The sequence below is a fragment of the Egretta garzetta genome, unplaced genomic scaffold, assembly GCF_000687185.1.
Source record: "Egretta garzetta isolate BGI_Z169 unplaced genomic scaffold, ASM68718v1 scaffold693, whole genome shotgun sequence".
In the NCBI taxonomy this organism is placed as follows: Eukaryota; Metazoa; Chordata; class Aves; order Pelecaniformes; family Ardeidae; genus Egretta; species Egretta garzetta.
The window spans coordinates 282,077-301,128 of NW_009259178.1; the positions used below are offsets into that span (position 1 = coordinate 282,077).

The 19,052-nt window shown below is 43.6% G+C and overlaps 2 protein-coding genes across 2 annotated transcripts in view; one reads left to right on the forward strand and one right to left on the reverse strand.

Moving 5' to 3' along the window:
* The first annotated feature begins 1,307 nt into the window (after positions 1 to 1,307).
* Positions 1,308 to 5,838, forward strand: NIPSNAP3A (nipsnap homolog 3A). Its single transcript, XM_009635593.2, has 5 exons — positions 1,308 to 1,509; positions 2,944 to 3,105; positions 4,333 to 4,482; positions 4,861 to 4,947; positions 5,057 to 5,838. Exons 1-5 carry the CDS (start codon positions 1,386 to 1,388, stop codon positions 5,131 to 5,133), a joined length of 600 nt encoding a protein of 199 aa, XP_009633888.1. The 5' UTR covers positions 1,308 to 1,385; the 3' UTR covers positions 5,134 to 5,838.
* Positions 5,839 to 7,370: 1,532 nt separating this feature from the next.
* ABCA1 (ATP binding cassette subfamily A member 1) overlaps positions 7,371 to 19,052 on the reverse strand; it is a 68,222-nt gene continuing 56,540 nt past the window's right edge. Inside the window, exons 34-47 of the mRNA XM_035891194.1 lie at positions 18,334 to 18,511; positions 17,702 to 17,817; positions 17,469 to 17,613; positions 16,071 to 16,194; positions 15,326 to 15,455; positions 15,072 to 15,192; positions 14,822 to 14,884; positions 14,239 to 14,345; positions 13,749 to 13,890; positions 12,380 to 12,514; positions 11,505 to 11,608; positions 11,284 to 11,376; positions 10,858 to 11,101; positions 7,371 to 10,652 (exon numbers count right to left, since the gene is read on the reverse strand). Of these exons, the coding sequence (XP_035747087.1) occupies positions 10,512 to 10,652; positions 10,858 to 11,101; positions 11,284 to 11,376; positions 11,505 to 11,608; positions 12,380 to 12,514; positions 13,749 to 13,890; positions 14,239 to 14,345; positions 14,822 to 14,884; positions 15,072 to 15,192; positions 15,326 to 15,455; positions 16,071 to 16,194; positions 17,469 to 17,613; positions 17,702 to 17,817; positions 18,334 to 18,511 (1,843 nt within the window). The 3' untranslated portion in view covers positions 7,371 to 10,511. The remainder of the gene's footprint in view (positions 10,653 to 10,857; positions 11,102 to 11,283; positions 11,377 to 11,504; positions 11,609 to 12,379; positions 12,515 to 13,748; positions 13,891 to 14,238; positions 14,346 to 14,821; positions 14,885 to 15,071; positions 15,193 to 15,325; positions 15,456 to 16,070; positions 16,195 to 17,468; positions 17,614 to 17,701; positions 17,818 to 18,333; positions 18,512 to 19,052) is intronic.

Genomic DNA, 19,052 nt, shown 5'->3' on the forward strand with positions numbered 1-19,052 from the left:
CCCTGCCTCTTGCTCCCGGGGCGGTCGTTGTCGCGACATCCCCTTTTACGGGCCGGTCGTTGTCGCGACATCCCCTTTTACGGGCCTGCTGGTGAGCCCGGCCCCCGCGTCTTCGTCCGGCACCGTGTGCCGTGTTCTGTGGACGGGAGGGGCGGTCCAGCAGCGGTCCAGCGTTTCCTTGAGCGGCAGAGAACCTCTGGGCTTCTCTTTTCCTGCCGGAATTCGGCGTTGGGTGGGCCGCTGGCAGCCAACTGCTGTCACGATTTGCTCACCATAGGTGTGGGGCCGCTGCTCGTTGTGGGTCCCCTGGGGATTTAGAAACTGTAGGTGCTGAAAGGGGACATAGCCAAACCTAATGGTGTCATACTCCAACGGGTCGCGGGGAAACAAGACCTTTGGCCCCGGCCGCCTGCGTTCTGTGGCTGGGGCTGTACGATGCCCATGCCTGCTGATGCTCGCCAAGTCAGCCACGTCCAAAATCCATCCCCTAGCGGCCTCTCTGCAAATAGGGTCTCAGGCCAAAGGTGTCATTTGGCCTTAATTTTTCTAGTTTTATTTGCGAGGTGAGCAGCGTGTTCCAGGTTGTTGAGGCAGTTGCAAAAGTAAGCAAGTTCTGAGACTTCTGAAGCGTTTGATGTTACGCGAATAGAAAACCTGTTGCTGACCAGCCTTTGGGAAGCAACCAGTGAAGGGCAAGGATGCAGACTCTAGCAATCTCGGGCTGGAAGGAATCAGTCTTTTCCCAAGCATTGGTATATCTTTTTCTTTCTTTTGTCAATAATACGTCAGTTGCTAATAGCGGTGCAAGACTGTAATTATGAAACAGATTGCAGTCGCGTGAGTTGGTCAGGTAAGGGCAACACAGGCAGATGTTGACGTTGCCTCTGCTTCGGTAGCATCAGCGGCCTCACCGTTGAATAATGTGTTTAGTCGACTCTCTTTTTGTGGCTTTGACTTTCTGCATCCTACTGCTGGCTTCCTGAGGAAGGGGTATGAGAAAAGGAAAATCCTGCTTTGTTATAGGCCAATAATTAAACAGTTGAGTGTGACAAATAAAAAGACACATCATGGTCTGTTGCATTGCCAAAAAGAGTTGCAGCAAGTAAGGCACATGGGACCTACTTCCAAGGAAAAAAGTCACAAGGTACTTTTGTAGTGGTGATCACAAAGTACTCCCTCTCCCAGCCCCCAGTAAAAAAATCACATCTTGCTTTTTTCCAAAAAAGTCTAGAAATTAGACAGAAGGCAGTTTCCTTGTTTGAGAATTAGTTTTAGTTCTTTTTCTTAACATTTTCTCTCAGGTACTTGCACCCCTTGCTACAGGGCCCAGACAAAATAATAGCATTTTCTATGAAATTCGCACGTATGATATTAAACCATCGAAGATGAAGGAGTTTGTGGAAATGTTCAACAAGTACCTTCACCTTCGCACAGCTCACTCGGAGCTGGTGGGACTCTGGTCTGCGGAGCTGGGAGCAATGAATAAGGTTGTCCACATCTGGAAGTACGGTACGCTCGGCATCCCTTTGCGCTGCTCTGCTCTCCCTGTGCTCCCTGCCTCCTAGGCAAGAAGGCGAGGAGAATGCTTACACGGCTTCTATTTGTTGCTCTTACTGTAAGAAAGTGTCCAAAAAAATTTTTTTCCTGTGCTGATTACTGAAAAGAACACTGCAGAGCCCATCAGGACAATTTTGACATGTTAGGATGAGAGAGTTACAACTGACTTAAAACAGCAATTTCTGCTGAAAACAGGTATAATAGAAGAACTGCAGCAGAGTGATTTCTTCATGGTAAATATTTTTAATTTTGGGCCAGTTCCTGAACCACAAATGTCTTCAGAATTTCAAAATGGATGGAAAAAAGGGTTGAGCCCTCCTTAACAAGATAATACATACAAGTGCAATCTAGATGCAGTCTGTGTATGTTTATCGGCACGTATAATTGTTCTCAAATTTTAGTTCAGTGTAACAGTTGCTCCCTTAAAACAAATGAACATGCAGCTTGCATGTATAAACTCCTTCTGCAGCTGGACTCTGCTGAGGAGGGAAGCCACACTGCACCAGCCCCGAGTTTCCAAGCACACGAAGCGTGCTTCAACCTTGGTAGCAGCGGGCTTCTTGCAGTATAATCAACTTTTACATTGACGGAGTTGGTACTGACCTGGAAGGTGCTGGTGAGCCACGAAAAGCTGCAATTATGCAAGAAACTAGGTGTGTTGGCTGTGGTCTTTGTGGAGCCCAAGGGAACTTGATATTTGCATTATGAGAGGTGTGAAGGCATGCTGGTATCGTTTCTTTGTATACCTGCTGCAGTCCAGGGTATATCTGTGTGCTGAGACAGGGAATTTTGTTTCTGGCTGTTTCTGGTTGTCAGTCGGCTCACTGAAAGCCAGCATGTTCACAGTACCTGTTTAGAATAAAGAGTCACCCCTTTTGTTCTGGAGGGATGACGGGACCAGCCGCCTGTCAATGGGAATATGACGGGTTTATGTTCATCTATGGTTAATAAATTGTCCTGCTTCTCAGAACTTTTTAGTCTTACTCTTTCTCTAAAAAAATAAAAAACCCACCCCATTTTGAATAATCTGTGAGAAAATTTTAAAATGGAAAACTAAGGAAACAATTTTTGTTTGTTTCCTAATGGTGTTTACATGTATAAGGTACAACATCCTTTCTCCTTGATTCATCAGACCCCTGCTTATATCTTTTTAGCAGTTAAAAATAATTGGTATCTTTTTCTCTTCGCTAAAGCAAAGATTTTTGCAGAATTCGAAGGAAAGTTGCCACATCTGCTTTGAGCTAATACACTGCTTAAAAATATCAATTTCAAACTTATGTGAGTGCAGCTTGCCTCCTTGTAATTATACATTTTGATTGAGTCTAATGTGACATTAGATGTGGTTTTTTCATAGTTTTTTTTTCTTTTTAATTTCCTTTCTTACAGATAATTTTGCTCACAGAACAGCAGTCCGGCACGCACTAGCCAATGACAAAGACTGGCAGGGAAAATTCATCTCCCCAGCTCTCCCCTTGATAGAAAAGCAGCACAATGAGGTTGCTTATCTGGTACCCTGGTGTCAGCTTGGGAAGCCTCCAAAAGAAGGGGGTGAGCTTATCTTCTCTTTTGCTGATTAAAGTTACTGATGCTGGTGGACTAACAAAAAGTGGCTTAAAGATTAAACCAGGTATTACATGGTTTTATAACCCTTTACATGTAACAAGTGCATGCACATACATCCATGTGGATAAAAGGTGACATAACACAGATGAAGGACAAAGTTTTTAGGAGGGATTTTACGCTAACTTACATCAATAACTGACTAGAGCCCTGATCGTTAAGGTTGTAAAAGAGGTGTGTGAATTGCCTCAATGAACATGCAAAATGTCAACGCTGTAGTAGGGGTCAGAGCAGTCATCCCAGGCTTGCTTTGTCCATCACTAAAGACAATGACTGCTCTCTTTCACAGCAGTTTTTATCAACTTGCTTTGATGTTACTGCTTCTTTCACATAATAGTTTTAAGAAAAAAACAAAAAATCCCTACTTTATAAAGATAGGTGCAATTCAAGCACACTTTGTAACAATCATAGATTATGTGTAGACATCCCGTCCTGATGTATTTTAATTCTCTCTGTGGTATTAATAGTATTGACTGTTCCCCAGTTCATGAACGTTGGCAGACTTTGTTTCATGGAGTGATGTCAAACAGGCCTTGGTTTAGCCCTCCGTATGCATACATACAGCGATCTTTGTTCTTTATTTCCCTGTGATTCTGAATTTTATGCTGTTACAGTTGAATTTGAAAGCAGGCCAGTTTTTCTCTTAAGACTGGAAAGATGACTTTTCAAACACTTCATTCCCATTTTAGTTTATCGATCTCCAGCCCATTGCTGGAGAATGAGACTAGACATACATTGCCATATGGCAAGTGTCTAGCTTTCTATTATACTGTCAGCAGTTGTGATCTGGAGTAACTACCCGAACAGAAAGGAGACAGATAATATGTCTTGTAGCAGGACTGGAGTTTTTTGGGCATTTGTCTACAAAGGAGTTTGTCTGGCAGAGAAGAGATGCTAAGCCAGTCCTGGTGTGTTGGTTATGCCTTCAGATCTTGCCGTCACTGGTTGCCCGGAGTCAAAAGCACTTCAATGCCAGAAAGCATTGCCGGTCTTAGAGAAGGCTACCTTGCATTGTTCAATCAGCCATCCAAATCCTGCAAACATGTATGAGTATTTCTGATTTCTGCAAAGTAGTCTGAAACTCTCCAATATGCTGAGGCCCAGCATATTAATTTGTATTGCCTTCCCTGAGGTCATCTTTGCCTTTTCTTCCAGGAGTATATGAATGGGTTACTTTCCAGATGAAGCCTGGTGGGCCAGCATTGTGGGGTGAAGCATTTCGAGCTGCAATCAATGCTCACATCAACACAGGTTACACCAAGCTGATTGGTGTTTTCCACACAGAGTATGGATTACTTAACACAGGTACTACTCAATTTCTGATACGGACTTTGGCATGGGAAGGGAGCAGAGGGAGAAGGGCAAGCCCTTTTCTGCATCAGGATTGGCCGCCTTGATGAAATGTTGGTGTGGATCACCAAAGTCCTGTAAACAGTCCTTGAACCCAGCTTTGTGTATTGGGTTATAGGTTTAAGCCAGGTGCTGCTATCTTAAAAGACTTTCAGATCTGATGTTAAGAGTCAGACCCTTTAAAGGCTCAGCAAAGACACCGCTTACTTGCCTGGAGAATTGTTTCTGCTAACTGCAAGGCATCTAACAGGTGAATGCAGACTGCTAGCACTTACAGTACATGTTGTATTGCAGCGTAACAGTATTCAGCTGACCTTATTTGTACTTTCTCAGTGCACGTCATCTGGTGGAATGAGAGCCCAGATCACCGGGCAGCAGGAAGGCACAGGGCCCATGAGGATGCCAGAGTGGTAGCAGCTGGTAAGAGATGATGGATCCAGAGAACTCACTAGTGTTACCTGCATGCATGCTGAGAAAAGTATTATTTCTGATTGGATTACTGTCTTAATGAAATACACATTTATTTCAGTGAGGGACAGTGTCAGATTCTTGGAGTCCCAGCAAAATACGCTCCTGATTCCTCTGCAATGTTCGCCGCTGAAGTAACCTTCTCCTAAAGAATGTAACTGATGGCAGAAATGACAAGCTGGAAGTGCTGTCAGCAAGTGCCATCACATGGATCATCATGTCTTCATGAACGGAGCCAGCTGGTCCTCACTTCTCAATAAGTGGATGCAAAATGCTGATCGCTAGAAATGTAAATCAGTAAAATTTTGTACCGTGATAGCAATTGCTAAACAGGTGGTTTTGGTGATGCTCCTACATCCCCAGGAAAAAGAACTTGAGCCATATCGCTTATGGCATGAACCTATCTTTTATTTTAATCCCCAAGTTCTTAATGCTTTTCTGCATAGCTAGATCACTTTTCAGACTTAGTAAGTTAAGTGCTTTTTTCCAACATTACAGCTCAGGGCTGGTATCATTTTCATAACGTACTTCGGTGACTCCTGTAATTATCACATCTTTGCTATTGCATACTGGTTTAAGAAGGAATGCCCCCATATATCTGTTACCCAGTTATGTTTTAATCAGTTTTTTTGATTGGGATGCTTTGTACTAATTCTGAGTAATGTAAAATATCAGTGTGGCTAGAATTGGTCATGGGAGGTGAAACTGATCAGGTATGACTGATGATCTCTGCCATGAGAAGAGCAGTTATTCACTATCTTGTTACAGTTCACTTCAGCCCTTTCCTTTTTTTTTTTTATTCAGGAAACCCTGTCTCAAAGTTGTGGATTACACACATTACACTTTGCCTTAAGTATTTGAATATTTTTTTTTTTAGAGTGCTTAAATTGGGTTAGCTCTTCTTGTTTAACTGTGTAGTCAAACTCAGTTGATCTACATGTTACATTCTTGGAAATACTTTGTGCCAGACTGCTAAAAGCCAAATAAATGTGAATAAAGCATGGATTTTTAGTGTTTGCAGCTCAAGCTCTTACTCTTTTTAAACTGTCAAATGATAAACCCAATTCCCCAAGTACACCATTTGGCAGGTCTTGCATTTTGGTCAACAACAGTTTCATAATAGTTGCTTTAGAGCCAGAAGGCTGAACAGCAGCAGAGCCGAGGGCACATGGGCTGAGAAGTCAAACTCGTGTGTTACATACAGTGATACGGAGCACCTTCCTCTGCAATTTAAAGGCCACTAACTGGCAGAGCACTTGGGAGGCTTTGCCACAGGTTAATCACTGACCTGCAATGAGCAATTGATTTCATATCTCTACTGAAGTTATCTCTGTGCAGTCTGCCTGATGACGATTATTGCTTCTGTAAAGTGCATTGAGGTGTCACAGAAAGCACTAAAACAACAGCTATAGGCAAATACGCCTATGTCCAAGGTGCATGGATGGGATCCAGCTGCTGTAGCAAGGGAATATAATAGGTCCCAGCTCCTATACCAAACTCCTTATACTCTCCTCCCTCTGATAGAGCCATCTTTAACATTCTCAGGGTGGAACAAGCACTACTTCAGAGACCACTGTCTTATATTTTGCAAATCAGCTTTTTAAGGTATAAGCGCCTGATAAACCATCACTACTACATCTATTCAGAATGTTACCTTATGGCAGTTAACTCAAAGGAGGAGGTTGGCTGTTTTTTTTTTTTAAGTAACAAAAATATGGGCTGAAAAATGGGACAGGGAATTAATAGGACTCTTTTTTTTTTTCCACGTGAACGCAAAAATTGGTTTTATTGTTTACTGGAATAAAAAATAGAGGGTGATACTGAAAAAGTATGATTGTTTTAGTAAAACTATTTCCCTTGTCACCAGCATTGAGAGTAAAGAACACTCAGTATGTTAAGAGGTGTGCTTTATTCCAGAATTCACTGTTTTCTGACAAGAAGTTGATAAATCAAGCATATTACCCAAAGCACCAGCTGGAGACTAGATTAGAACAGAAAACCCAGAAAATTTGAATTGGCTTCTTATCTCGGTGAGTCTAACTTCAAGAATTGGTTGGATTCTGGAACGTAATTGGTTAACAGTGGGACTACAGGCACCAGAAGGCAAAATTTTAAAATCAGTTTTCCTTCGAGGAATTGGACCATTATTCTGCTTTCATTTATAAACTGCTGTTCAAAATCAACGTGGTATTAACTTGAGTGATCTTCCTTTAATTTGATATTAGCTAAGGATTAACTAAGTTTAGGGTATTTCAAATTCTTCATACACAACATTTTGCTTTTACACATCAAAGTTCGCAACAAAACAAAACTGGGCAAACAAGAGCTGCTAACAGCACTCCTCAGAAGAACACATGCAAAAATGACACTTTGAAGACCAATGATGCCATAACAGCTTTATTTTTTACTTAACACAAGGCAATTAGAGTGCCTTTTAATACTTCACATAACAGTTATTAGCAAATACAAATATATATACTTTTTTTTTGCTTTTAATGAAAATGTCCATTTAAAGATTTAACTTAGAAATTTCAGTTGTGAAATCTCTTTAGATTTTTGCAAAGTTAACAGATATTCCAGTGCAAAAATAGATCCCATTACAGATAGCATAAAGTGCTTGGAATGAAGGACCAACTATAATTCAGGAGGGAAGGATAAGCGCAAAGTGGTGGTTTAACCATGGGGAAAATACCTTTCTGAAACACAAACGTACTACAAAGAGGGATGCAACATGTCAATAGTAATGAAGTTTAAAACAAGTTAACACCTCAGTGCAGTTTCATTATCAAGAGTGGTTCATATGTTGTACGTGACTCTAGAGTGATTTTTCCCCAACACACACTTAAATTAGTGGCTGTCTGAACTTACTCCTTGACAAATCTTCATGCGAGAGTTGCATTGTGCTGTCTGTTCAGTACAAACAAGGCAGGTCAGAGCTGTGAAGCAGTTCAGTTAATATCCATCTTTACTGTAATATTTTGTCACAGATAGCAGACTCTGTATGAGCGTGACAGTCACAGGGCAATAGGAATCAAGAATCTCTTTTTTTTGGTGGGCTAAGGAAAGAGGATTACGATGTGACTGTTGTTTCCTGCTAGATTAATCATTTACATGAGCAGTCACAGAGAGCAAACCGCAGCCCTTTCAGGACCAAATCTGAATCCTCCTAGAACTCGTTCTAGTTCTACACGCACTAGTTTGGTGCTGTGCAGAACTTAAGCCCTTCACTTCGGTGACTTAATGCTGATTTGTAATAGTGATTTTTAGCAGTGGTAAGCCTTTAATACATGCTATTTGTTTCAATGATACCATAGCATACCTGCAGCCTGTTACAGAGAAGTCATGGCTGTAGCTCAGCTGTTTAGTCATTTTTCTGCACCTGGAAGTCTGCTGTATTCATCACCCTGTAACTCATCCCCATAGGGTGATGATGCCATAAAGGTAATACCAAAGCATGTTTTAAGTGAGGTATACCAATCCCCATTACACTCCTTTCTCAATCCCCTTAGCAATGTATTATACAGATTAAAAAAAAAAAATGTATGAAAAAAGGCACTTCAGCAGAGCATGTAGTAAGCTCTTACTTTATCCCAAGGCAGGACACAGTAGGGACTGGGAACTTGTGCTAAATATTTAACTGTTTGCTTATTAAGAATGCTGAACTGGTCAGTGTTACCAAGTATACCCGGAAACATGTAATCAACCTCCTTCAGGCTCCTGCCAGCCTCTTCACTGTTTGTTGGGCTGCTGTGGGCATTCACAGAAGAAAATGGTCCGTGACTTGATTTACGGCAGAGTAGCATCAGGAACTAGTGCAGAACCCGTATGAGTATTTAAGGCGGAGGTGTAACATATGGGAATAGCCCAGGAACTGCACTTGGGTTCAAACCACATTACCGAACCTATTTCTGAATGTAAAAGCAAGACAGAGGGGCCCATAAATGGATTAATGAAAGCATACTCTCCCATCACTGTTGTACAACGTGAACAAGAATTGTTTGTTCTTATCACATAATATCCCCTCCAATATTACTCTGGCTTTGTAAAACTTTAAAAATGATTGACTGATGTAACTGTAGCACTACTATTTTGAGCTATCTTGTTCTTGAAGGGGATTTTTACTGAGGCGGTTTGTCACACCTGTGACAATAAGGGTGTATTCTCCAGTTAGGGATCACCTAATGACTGAAACTACACTGCACAACAGAAGCAGAAACTTACACATTAATCTAATGTTATACCAGTTTCCAAAGGGGAAAAGTTTAGGTGAACAACTTGCAGTAATTGCGGATAGCGGCTGATTGCTAGAGTCTGGAACTTGGTCAGATCATGAACATAGCTATCGCTGAATGGATAGAATGAGAGAACAGCATTGCAGGCATAACGTAAAGAAATACTGTGGCTACAAAGATCAACTGAAAGCACTTTCAATCCCTAATTATGCTACCTACCTATTTAAAGTCATAAATAATACTGTTAAAAAAAAATCTACATCTCATTTCTAGTTTTATCTGGCAAAGCCAGGAATGGCAACATGCTTGTGCTAAGCAATAACTTCAGATGATGGGTACCTTTCTGGTGCAAAGCAGGGGTTAAAGAGCAGATATTACATATCTGAGTGATGTCTCATGATTTAGAATTTGCTCTTGGCATTAGCAGCTTGTACAACTACTGAGTTTGCTGCTGTGGTCCAAACCCTAGGTCTGCTTCTCACCCACTTCCTCCTCCTAGGTGTTCATGCAGCTGCTGCAGTATCTCAAAGGAGCAGGAGAGTACTTAGCTACACAAAACCCCAGTCAGAGTAGGTTATTGGCTGTGATGCTGGTGGGACAATCCTGTGCATTTGCAGGGTTCATAGTTCTGCAAATCACCACCTATGATGGAGATGTATGGATACAATGGCCTGTCTCTTGCCATCCCATCTGCACAGTACTGCTTTGTGGCCCCAGATTTGTCACCAACTGACCTACACCAGTCTAGGAAGAGGAGCTGGTCAGGTAAGTTTTCACAACCTAAGGCTACAACACCAGTGGTGACTTCTTTTGCCACTGACTCTCTTGGTGCATTCATTGCCAGCAATGGATGTAGCACCAGGAAATTCCCACTCCTGACATGATTGTTTTAAAGATAAAACATGCATGTCTGAAGTATCTATAAATAACCACTGGCCATGATTCCTCAATGAACCATTTCTGCAACCCTAGTAAAAACATACTGTACAGGACAAGATACAGTATGGTTGAAAGCCCACAGCATCTGGTGGGTGCTTTACCACAGCTTCAGAGTTATACTGTAATGAGCTAAGTTCAAGTCTTTCACTTGAGAACAGTACAAGACGACTCCACGAGGCACTGCCCCTGTAAAAGAATTTTGTTTTCATTGCATTGAATTGCATTGCATTGAATGGTTATCAGTAGAGTGTCCAGTTTCTCTTCCTCTAGCTTCTTCTTTGGGAGTATCCTATCCCAGGAAAAGGAAGTTCGCATTCTGCTCATAATTTCTTTGCTGAAGTTGGCTCACACACAACTTTCTTTTACCTTCTCATCTTGCAGGAAAGAATTAAGGATTGCAATGTCTACCACAGTCTGGTTTTTGTGCAATGACAGATCCTTAGAGTGGTCGTCGTCGCTTTGGTCCTTAGCAAAATTTACAAATACCTGCAAGAAAAAAAAGCCATGTCACACATCACCCTGTTTTTTCATTAATTCAGGGCATTTTACACACTGGGCTTCCTGAACTAGCCCTGGGATTCAGTATTCCGCTTTGCTGAAATGCCCTTAAAAGACAGGTCCAGTAAACTGGTGGATTTATTCCTGCCTCTGCACGAAGAGGCTGTTGGCAGACAGGCTACTAAAAACTTACTTGGTCAAGTGTGGTCTGAGATACGGAGTAGTCTTCTATGTGGAGTCTCTTTTTGTTCTGGGAGAGAATACTGAATATTCTGGCCAGGGAGGATTGCGAAGAAGGAAGCTGGTACTGCAGCATATTCCGATGCTTTTCCTTCAGGACGCTTCCAGGGAAGGCATGCCCAAAGAACTCCTCAACAGGCTTCAGGTCTGGGTTTGCCCCTGCAATTCTCACCACTATGGTGTAACCATCTCCAAACCTATTAACAAGAGGGGCAGCACAGGAGTTAAGTGCCTTTGAAACAGAAGTGCAGCTTAGAATCCAGCAGCATTTCCCCATAGCCAGAATAGCAATGGGAATGCTGCATGAGGAATGAAGTCTGACCGTATCTCCCTAAAAATGCAGACAACTCTGTGCTGCAAGTGAAAAGAAAAAAGTTACCTGTTCTTTAGATGCTGGACGCTGCCCAGACACCTGAATCGCCCATTGACCATTATCGCCATCCGAGTGCACAGGGCTTCACATTCCTCCATGCTGTAAGGCAGAAGTAACGTCATTAGCACTGCAAGCAGCAGCGGAGGGCTGAGCAGCCAAGCGAAGGTTAGCATCCAGCCCTGGTAGATGCAAAAGCCAGGGTAGGATACAACTGGGCTGCTACTTGCCTGTGAGATGTGAGCACCACTGATCTCCCCTCTTTGATGACACTCAGAGCACAGTTCCACAAGAAACGACGTGCTTTGGGATCCATCCCTGTTGTCGGCTCATCCTGCAAAATACATACAAAAAACAGGTTATGCTGTTACATTCTATTGACAAATACCTGAGCTCTGAAATGACCTGTCCATTCTGATTAAGTGTACCAAAAGAGGTGAAAATGAGCAAGTTTGACTCATCTTCCAAAATGAGAAAATAATTTATGCTCCGGATTTTAAATTAGCAAACATCTTTTTCAGAACTGAGAAGTACTACTTATTTTGCACTTATACATGTTGAAATATCCAGTTCTAAAACAAGTTACAGTCGATTTGCTTGTTTAAATAAAGAACTAGACTACTTTCCCCTGCACTATAAACTTTAGTAATCCTAAGGTTTGCCCCTGATCCCAAGGTAAAGAATCCTAAAATATTTATTTCTAATTTTCATTGAATTGTTAAAAACACAGGACTGATTCTCCTGCATTGTAAGATTTGCTTGTGTCCCGCAGGAAGGCTGTTACTTTTTTTTTTGTAGGTATGGAAATCTTTGCACCAGTACTAAGGTGGTGAAGATGCTGCACAGCCAGCAGTTTGGCATCATGTTCGAGACCCCCTCACTTCCCCAGAGATTTTTCAGAAACAGAAGCCTGAAGGCACATTATAGTTTGCACCTACATTTAAATGTAGAATCTTTATTTCTGTGTACTCTCTGCCCACATTTAAATGATGTATTTGAAATATATATTTAAACATTAGTTGGCCATGAAATACCTAGTCTTCATTTGAACCTGATTTTTCTGTTTTCCAAGGAAAATGTTAATAGGCAAAGGCTGCAGACTCACCAGGAACACCACAGGTGGCCCTCCAATGAGGGCGATGGCTGTGGAGAGCTTGCGCCTATTCCCTCCACTGTAATTCCCAGCGTATTTTTCTCCGTATTTCACAAGGCCCAGTTTCCGAATTGCCCACTCGCCAACCTACAAGAGACAGCACAACAGCACCTTGAATCAAGCACAGCAACATCTACACAATGAGATTTTCCTTATGAGCTTTGGCTTTAAAAACATTTTTGAGAAGAGTCGCGCCTCTGAAGATCTAATATGTCATGGATATGGGCTTTGAAACACCTTCTTCACCTCCAGATCAGGGCCTCTGGGAGGCCAGAAAAATCAAGTGGCTGCAGCTTCCTGGCCAGTGAGCACTAGTTCAATATCAGTTGAGCCACGTTAACGAGCGGTTAACACAGCACTGGCTTTAGCTAGCTTTTCAGTTGCAGCAGGGACACGGTCACTACTGACACCAGCAGTCCTGCTGTGGAGCATCTCAGCCCTTCAGACAGATGGGGAGGATCGGGTTTGTTACCAATAGGCTGGCTTTGTTGGCCTAGGGATGAAAAAGCATTAGGGGGGAAAAGATTCAGCTGCTACTCAGATCATTCCCAGAACTGGGTCCCTTTTTATATGGGGCTGGTGGGAACATCACACAGAGGAACTCCCCAGCAACCTTTGAAGGAGCTTGCAGTTTTCACCCCTAATCACTACTCTCAAAGAAGGATTTGAGGTACTTGGACATACCATAGGCACCCAATCTAGCCCTATCCAAAGCACTGGGTACAGACACCATCTTCCTACCTACAGCAGTTCCTGTTCTGCAGCACCCAGGATGCATACAGTGAAAACTGCTGTTAACTCAAGGAAATAAGCACTGACAAGGGTGCTGTATAGTATTGGCAGCTGTCATTAATTGCCTAAAGACTGTTAGTGTAACCCCAAGCCTGAATGCTGAAATAGCAGCACTTCGATGATGCAGCATGATTAATTGGGAAGATCTAACAGCCAGCGTGAGGCTTCTGTTAAGCTGTAGAGTGCCTGCTCCCTGGGACTTTGAGGCATTAACTCTTGACAGCTAGTGAGGTTCTGCATGACCTGCAGCTCCACAGCCCTTAACTCTTAAAGGAAAGAAGTCATTCAGTGGAGAAGCACATCCACTGTGAGAATGCAGGACCCAAGTATCTGCCATTCCATTTAGTACATCTTTCTAGGCAGCACTGAAAAGCCACAGCACCTTTGGTTTGCCCTGGATGAGAAGGGGGGGCAGATTTCACCATACAGTATCTTCAGCAGCTTGGCATCATGGCATTGCATGTGTTGCAGGGAGGGTGCATGCAAGCAGAAGCAGAAACTAGGGTGGGTCCTATGGTGTTGCCTTTACCTTGCAGACTTCTTTCTCTGGAACACCTCTCAGGAGCGCGAAGAACTCCAAGTGCTCTCGTCCTGTCAGCAGTTCATTAACAGCATCAAACTGTGGACAGTAGCCCATGTTCTGATGGACTTCTTGGATGTTGGACAAGATACTGTAAAAGAAAAAAAACGCTTGTTAGGATTTCACAAGTACATGCTGCTATTTTAGGTATTAGGAGGAAAGTGAAACAGTGGCTTTGGAACCACTACACTAACAAAAATACAGGATCCTAGAAGTCAGTCTTGGCCAAGTTCTTTTTTCTCTCTCCCTACCCCCCTCCCTTCTTTTTTTAAATACAACATTTAAACACAAGAGGGCTGAAAGAGATGGCAGGAGTTGAAAAGGGGAAAAATGGGGCAGAGTTTAGACTTGCTGGAAGCAGAACAAAGGCTGTGAAAGATGGAGGAGAAAGCCGCAAAGGACCCACTTTGACACAAAGCAAAGATGCACTCTCTTTCACCTGTTTCCTTTGAGGAAAGCTTCTCCTCCTGTCACATCTGTATCACCAGTTAGCATCTTAAAAGTGGATGACTTGCCAGCACCATTTACTCCCAGGAGTCCAAAGCACTAGGGATACAAAAAGATGAGATGAGAACAGGATTCAGCTGCATAATTTTCAGCACTGACAAGATGGGAGGGAGCAAACTTGACCCTCAGGACAGCTGGAGGACTCTTCAGTGCATTTTTAGGGAAAAAAAAAAAAACAAAAAACCAACACTTTCCGGGCTTTAATTTTAAGTATAAATCTTTTGGCTGGGAAAATGAACAAACTGTGGTGTCTCCTTGGTGCAGTGCCACCACAGTGTGTCTGTGCCAGACCTTGGAGGGTACCAGAGTTTGGCCTCTGGTCCCAGACACAGAGAGTTCAGCATCTTCAACAAAGGCAGAGAGAGACAGAATCAGAAACTGCTTCAACTTCCAGGAAATTTCCTTTGATGTACTTTGAACATTTATCTGTTTCTGATCTTACCCTACCCTTTGCTGTCTGTCGCTCTTAAATACTACAGTACTAGCAAAGCAGTGAATTTGACAGACAAGCTTACCTCTCCAGGGGGTATTCCAACACAGATCCTATCAACCGCTGGCTTTCGCTTCATTCTGTAAATCTGAAACCAGAAGAAAAAGAATGAGAAGGACAATCTCAAAGAGAACTATAATTAGAACTATAATTACACATATTCAACACTCCAAACATGCTCTGCTTTTGATCCCACTATATTCCTCTGAGTGAGGCTTCTGCCAAACTGCATGGTCCTGTGCCAGTAATTCTTAGGAATGCAGAACTTCTGTCACCTTGGTTAGCTCCTTGATTTCCAAGATGTCACTCTGTCCTCCTCCGCTAATTATCCTCTGTCTCTCTCTGGATACATCCTCATCTTCATCATTCACAGGAGGAAGCTTGGCATAGACAGGCCTGGAGAGAGCAACATGATAAAGCCTTAGCAGAAGATGACAGGGCCTCCGCAGTTAATATTTTCCCCACTTCATGGCAGACACCAATGAGAGCTTCACCCGCCTGCAATGGTGAAGCAGAGCAGACAACCTACCTGGGTTTGATGAAGAACCTGTACTGGATGAGCACTGTGATGAGGAAGAAGACAACGCCCTCTACTGCCATGGCAAAGAGGTTCCTTCCCACCAGGTCCCATGACAGAGGGGACACAAAACGATTTTCTCCTGCCAAAATGAGATGAAGAGAACAGTCACCTTTCCAGAGCAAGGGGAGCGCGCTAGCATTTCTTCCTGCAGAGCTCACCACATAGGGCACCAGGGCAACTGGAGAGCAGCCAGAGGGAGGAGGGAAGGGACAGACCACACAAGGGGCCAGCTGTGGCTGCATGCACATTTCTTACTGTAGTAGAAGTTGGGACTTGGGCCCAGAAAGTTCAGTCTGCCAAAGAAGAGCTGGCCCACCTTCCCAAAAGGTTAGCAAAGCACAGAAAGACTGTGACTCAGACCTGGCATCTGCATCCCAGAAAAAAAATAACCAGCTTTCCAGAATCTCAGCCACTCCTTACACTTGGCCTAACGATCCTCTCCATACAGTTGGCTTTATATGCATTTTTGTTTAATTCCCCTACTAACTCAAAACTCTGGGGATCTATCTGCCAGTCCCTCTTCAGTCCTTGTAACAACCTAAAGAGGACAGCTGTGGAGACTTGCCAGCTTTGATCAGATCTGCACTTTCAGTTCCTGAAAAGTCAGAGAAGCAAAGGGGGCTTATCCAGAGCAGACTCAAGCTCTCCCTGTTCAGTTCAGCCTACTGTCCCTGTGATACCCAATTTCACTTACCAAACCTCTCCAGAGCATCAGCCATGGCCTGGTTTTTCACCATGTCAATGAGTCCCCGCCCCAGGCAGAAGTGGGGGAAAATGAGGAAGACAGACTTCAGGATGTCATTGATGTTGTTCAGCTTCTGGTAAGACAAAATCAAGTGCCAGTGAGCCATCTGAGCAGAAAGCAGCCACCACCTGCCAAGTGTGACCCATGTTGTGATTGGCCCCTCCCTCCCCCAACACTGCAACCCCACACAAATTCAAAGATTAGAAATGCTCTTGCAAGAGCCAGTGCCATGGGTACTCAGGACAGGCAGTGCTGTTGCATTGCTCAAGATGCTACCAATACAAGCAAACTGCACCAAAGGAGAGATTGCTCAAAATGCTCACAGTCTAAAAGGCAGTGTCTGCAAACGGTAACTTATGGAAAGGCTACAGGTTGAGGGGACAGGTAAGTTGTGCTTGCACAGACCCATTATCTCAGAGGCTGTGGGTAGCCCCTCCCTATCCCACATTGGAGGCTCTAATCCTTTTCCTTTGTTGTTCTCCAGTTGGCTTAGCCCATGGTTGGACTGACAGAAGCCTGAGGAGAGGTTTCTGTTCTGCCAGGCACTTATCTTGTTTTTACGGAGCTAAACCAGGCCTTGTAACAAAAGGGACCATCATCAAGGACTGCCTCCTTATGCCCACAGGCAGGGGTACAATCAACAGGTAACTCCCACAGGGTCTCCTCAACCTCCTCCCACAAGGAACACTTCACACCAGTGCAGGTCAAACAGGGCCTGCTAAGACATTCCTGTGTTGCATACAGGCACAAAAGGAACTTGCACCTTCCCCAGTAGGCACCTGCCTTTGGAAAAACTGAAGTGAGGTGCCTAAGCTCCCAGTACAGTTAGAGAGGTATCTAACCCAGGAGGCAAAACTGAGGACAATAAAATGTTTAAGTGCTTGAAATGACCTGTAGTAGACAGAAACTGCCCCTTATGAAGAACATATAGGAAATACCACTTGAACATAAGAAATGTTTTGCTTTTTTTTTTTTTTTTTTTTTTTTTTTTTTTACCCTAAGGGTGACTGAGAAGTGGAAGAGGTTGCTCAGAGAGACTGTGGAGTCTCCATCCCTGGAAATGTTCAAAACCTGATGGCCCTGAGCAACCTGCTCTAGCTGACCCTGCTCAGAGGGTGGACTAGACAATCTCAGGAGGTCCCTTCCCACCTTAACTATTCTGTGAGCATTGCTGAAGTGGGCTTTAACCCATGTCTGTCAGAACCTGTGTTTAAACTGCTGCAGAAGCTAATGAGTACAGGCCAGGACTAGCCTTTCTGGAGAACTGGCTGCTAAAGGCAATGTGGCACCAACATGGAACTAGATTGTAGCAGCACAAGGCAGTGAAGAGCTTCTGGAGAAACATACGTTGTTGGTGAAGAGCTCCAGGACAAAGGTGGCCACGCTACCATTGATGCCAATGAAGAGGTTCACGCTGGTCAGCACAACATATGCTGTGCTGGGGATTTTGAACACGAAGGAGGCTGGATACATGAGAGGGGTGATGGACCACCTGGCAAGAGGAAAGGCAGCAACATCAGGTAAGCACCTGCCAAGTCTAAGAGCCTTTGTAGTCATCCTTCTGATGAGAAATCCCTTACCCATAGAGAAACAGAAGGAGAGCCAGCACAGGCAAGTTGGAGGACGATACATAGGACTTCTGCTGGAAGCAGATGAAGATGATGACGACTAGTGTGGCTGGAACAATGTAGTTGCACTGGAAGGTGAAAAATACGGCTTTAGATTTGTTCCCAGATGACAAAAAAAATGAAAGGTGTCTTTCTGCTCTGAACCAATGGTTTTCAACATTCTTCAGTGTTCCCAAAGCTGTTTGCAACAGGACACTATTATGAGTGTCACGTGTGAACTACAATGTAGTACACATAAATTTGTATTTCTTGGTCCCTCTAGAAGTAGTTAGCAGACTCTCAGATTGAAAAAACCTGCTTTGAACAGAACAGAACAAGGGGCTACACAAGCAAAAATTTTGGAGTAGGTATTTCCAAGTGACATAATAAATGCTGATTGAGCTTATGGTTGCCCTCCCATCCTTTGTGCAGTGTTCCTTGTCCCACCGAGGTGAACCACCACCCCAAGAAAGTAAACACAGAAGTCATAGGCACAGTTGTCATCCACTGAATTAACGTGGTTCCCACTGGCGTCAACTGCACTTTGCACTTCAGTGCAAGGGACGCCCTGCAAAAAAGGTTCAGCACAGTCACAAAGCCCTTACCATATCCCAGACAAAGTTGGCCAGCCAGTAGATCACAGGCTTCACACCACTGATGAACTGCAAGTGTTTAGCCTTGCTAACACGTTCCTGGATAAGGAAGACGACAAAGCTGGCAGGAACAAAGGACATGGCAAAGATCACACAGATGGAGACTAGGACATCCACGGAGGTGGTCATCCTGGACAGAAAAAGAAGAAAGCAAAGTGTTTGCATGTTGGTGCTGGCTCCCTTGAGATTAAATGGGGCGGCTCATACAGGACAGTGCAGAAACCATTTCTCCTGCTGTCATTTTTTGCAGGGTAAATGATGACCACATCAGGCTGTCTTAACTGCACAGTTTTTCTCTAGCCATATAACAAAAGGAACATACGTAGCCTGTTGGCATCTCAAGGACAGCACCACAACCTGGAGTAACTTCAGTACAATAGACTGCTTTCTGCCTTCCTTATCACCACCGCTTTATGCATTTCTTGGAGTTGTTTGGGGTTTGTCTTTTTTTTTTTTGTGTGTGTGTTGTTTTAAAGTTCAGAGGTATCTGACTGCCATCTGCCACTGCTCTCAGATTTGAAGGATGTATCTGCAGACAGCTTATGAGTCCTGACCCTAGCTGTTGTAGTACAGGACTAGTCAGTGCCTCAGTGGAGTAAGTCCTGTGCATTATTGTGCTCCCCCCACACTGAGACAATAGGCAAAACTGAACAGGATCTATCGATGGTTCC

Excerpts from the sequence above, each read along its gene's own strand:
- NIPSNAP3A (XM_009635593.2), top strand. The coding sequence starts at position 1,386 with ATGAAGGAGTTTGTGGAAATGTTCAACAAGTACCTTCACCTTCGCACA. Across the intron at positions 3,106-4,332 it reads GAAGCCTCCAAAAGAAGGGG|GAGTATATGAATGGGTTACT; the intron begins GTGAGCTTATCT and ends CTTTTCTTCCAG. Across the intron at positions 4,483-4,860 it reads GTATGGATTACTTAACACAG|TGCACGTCATCTGGTGGAAT; the intron begins GTACTACTCAAT and ends GTACTTTCTCAG.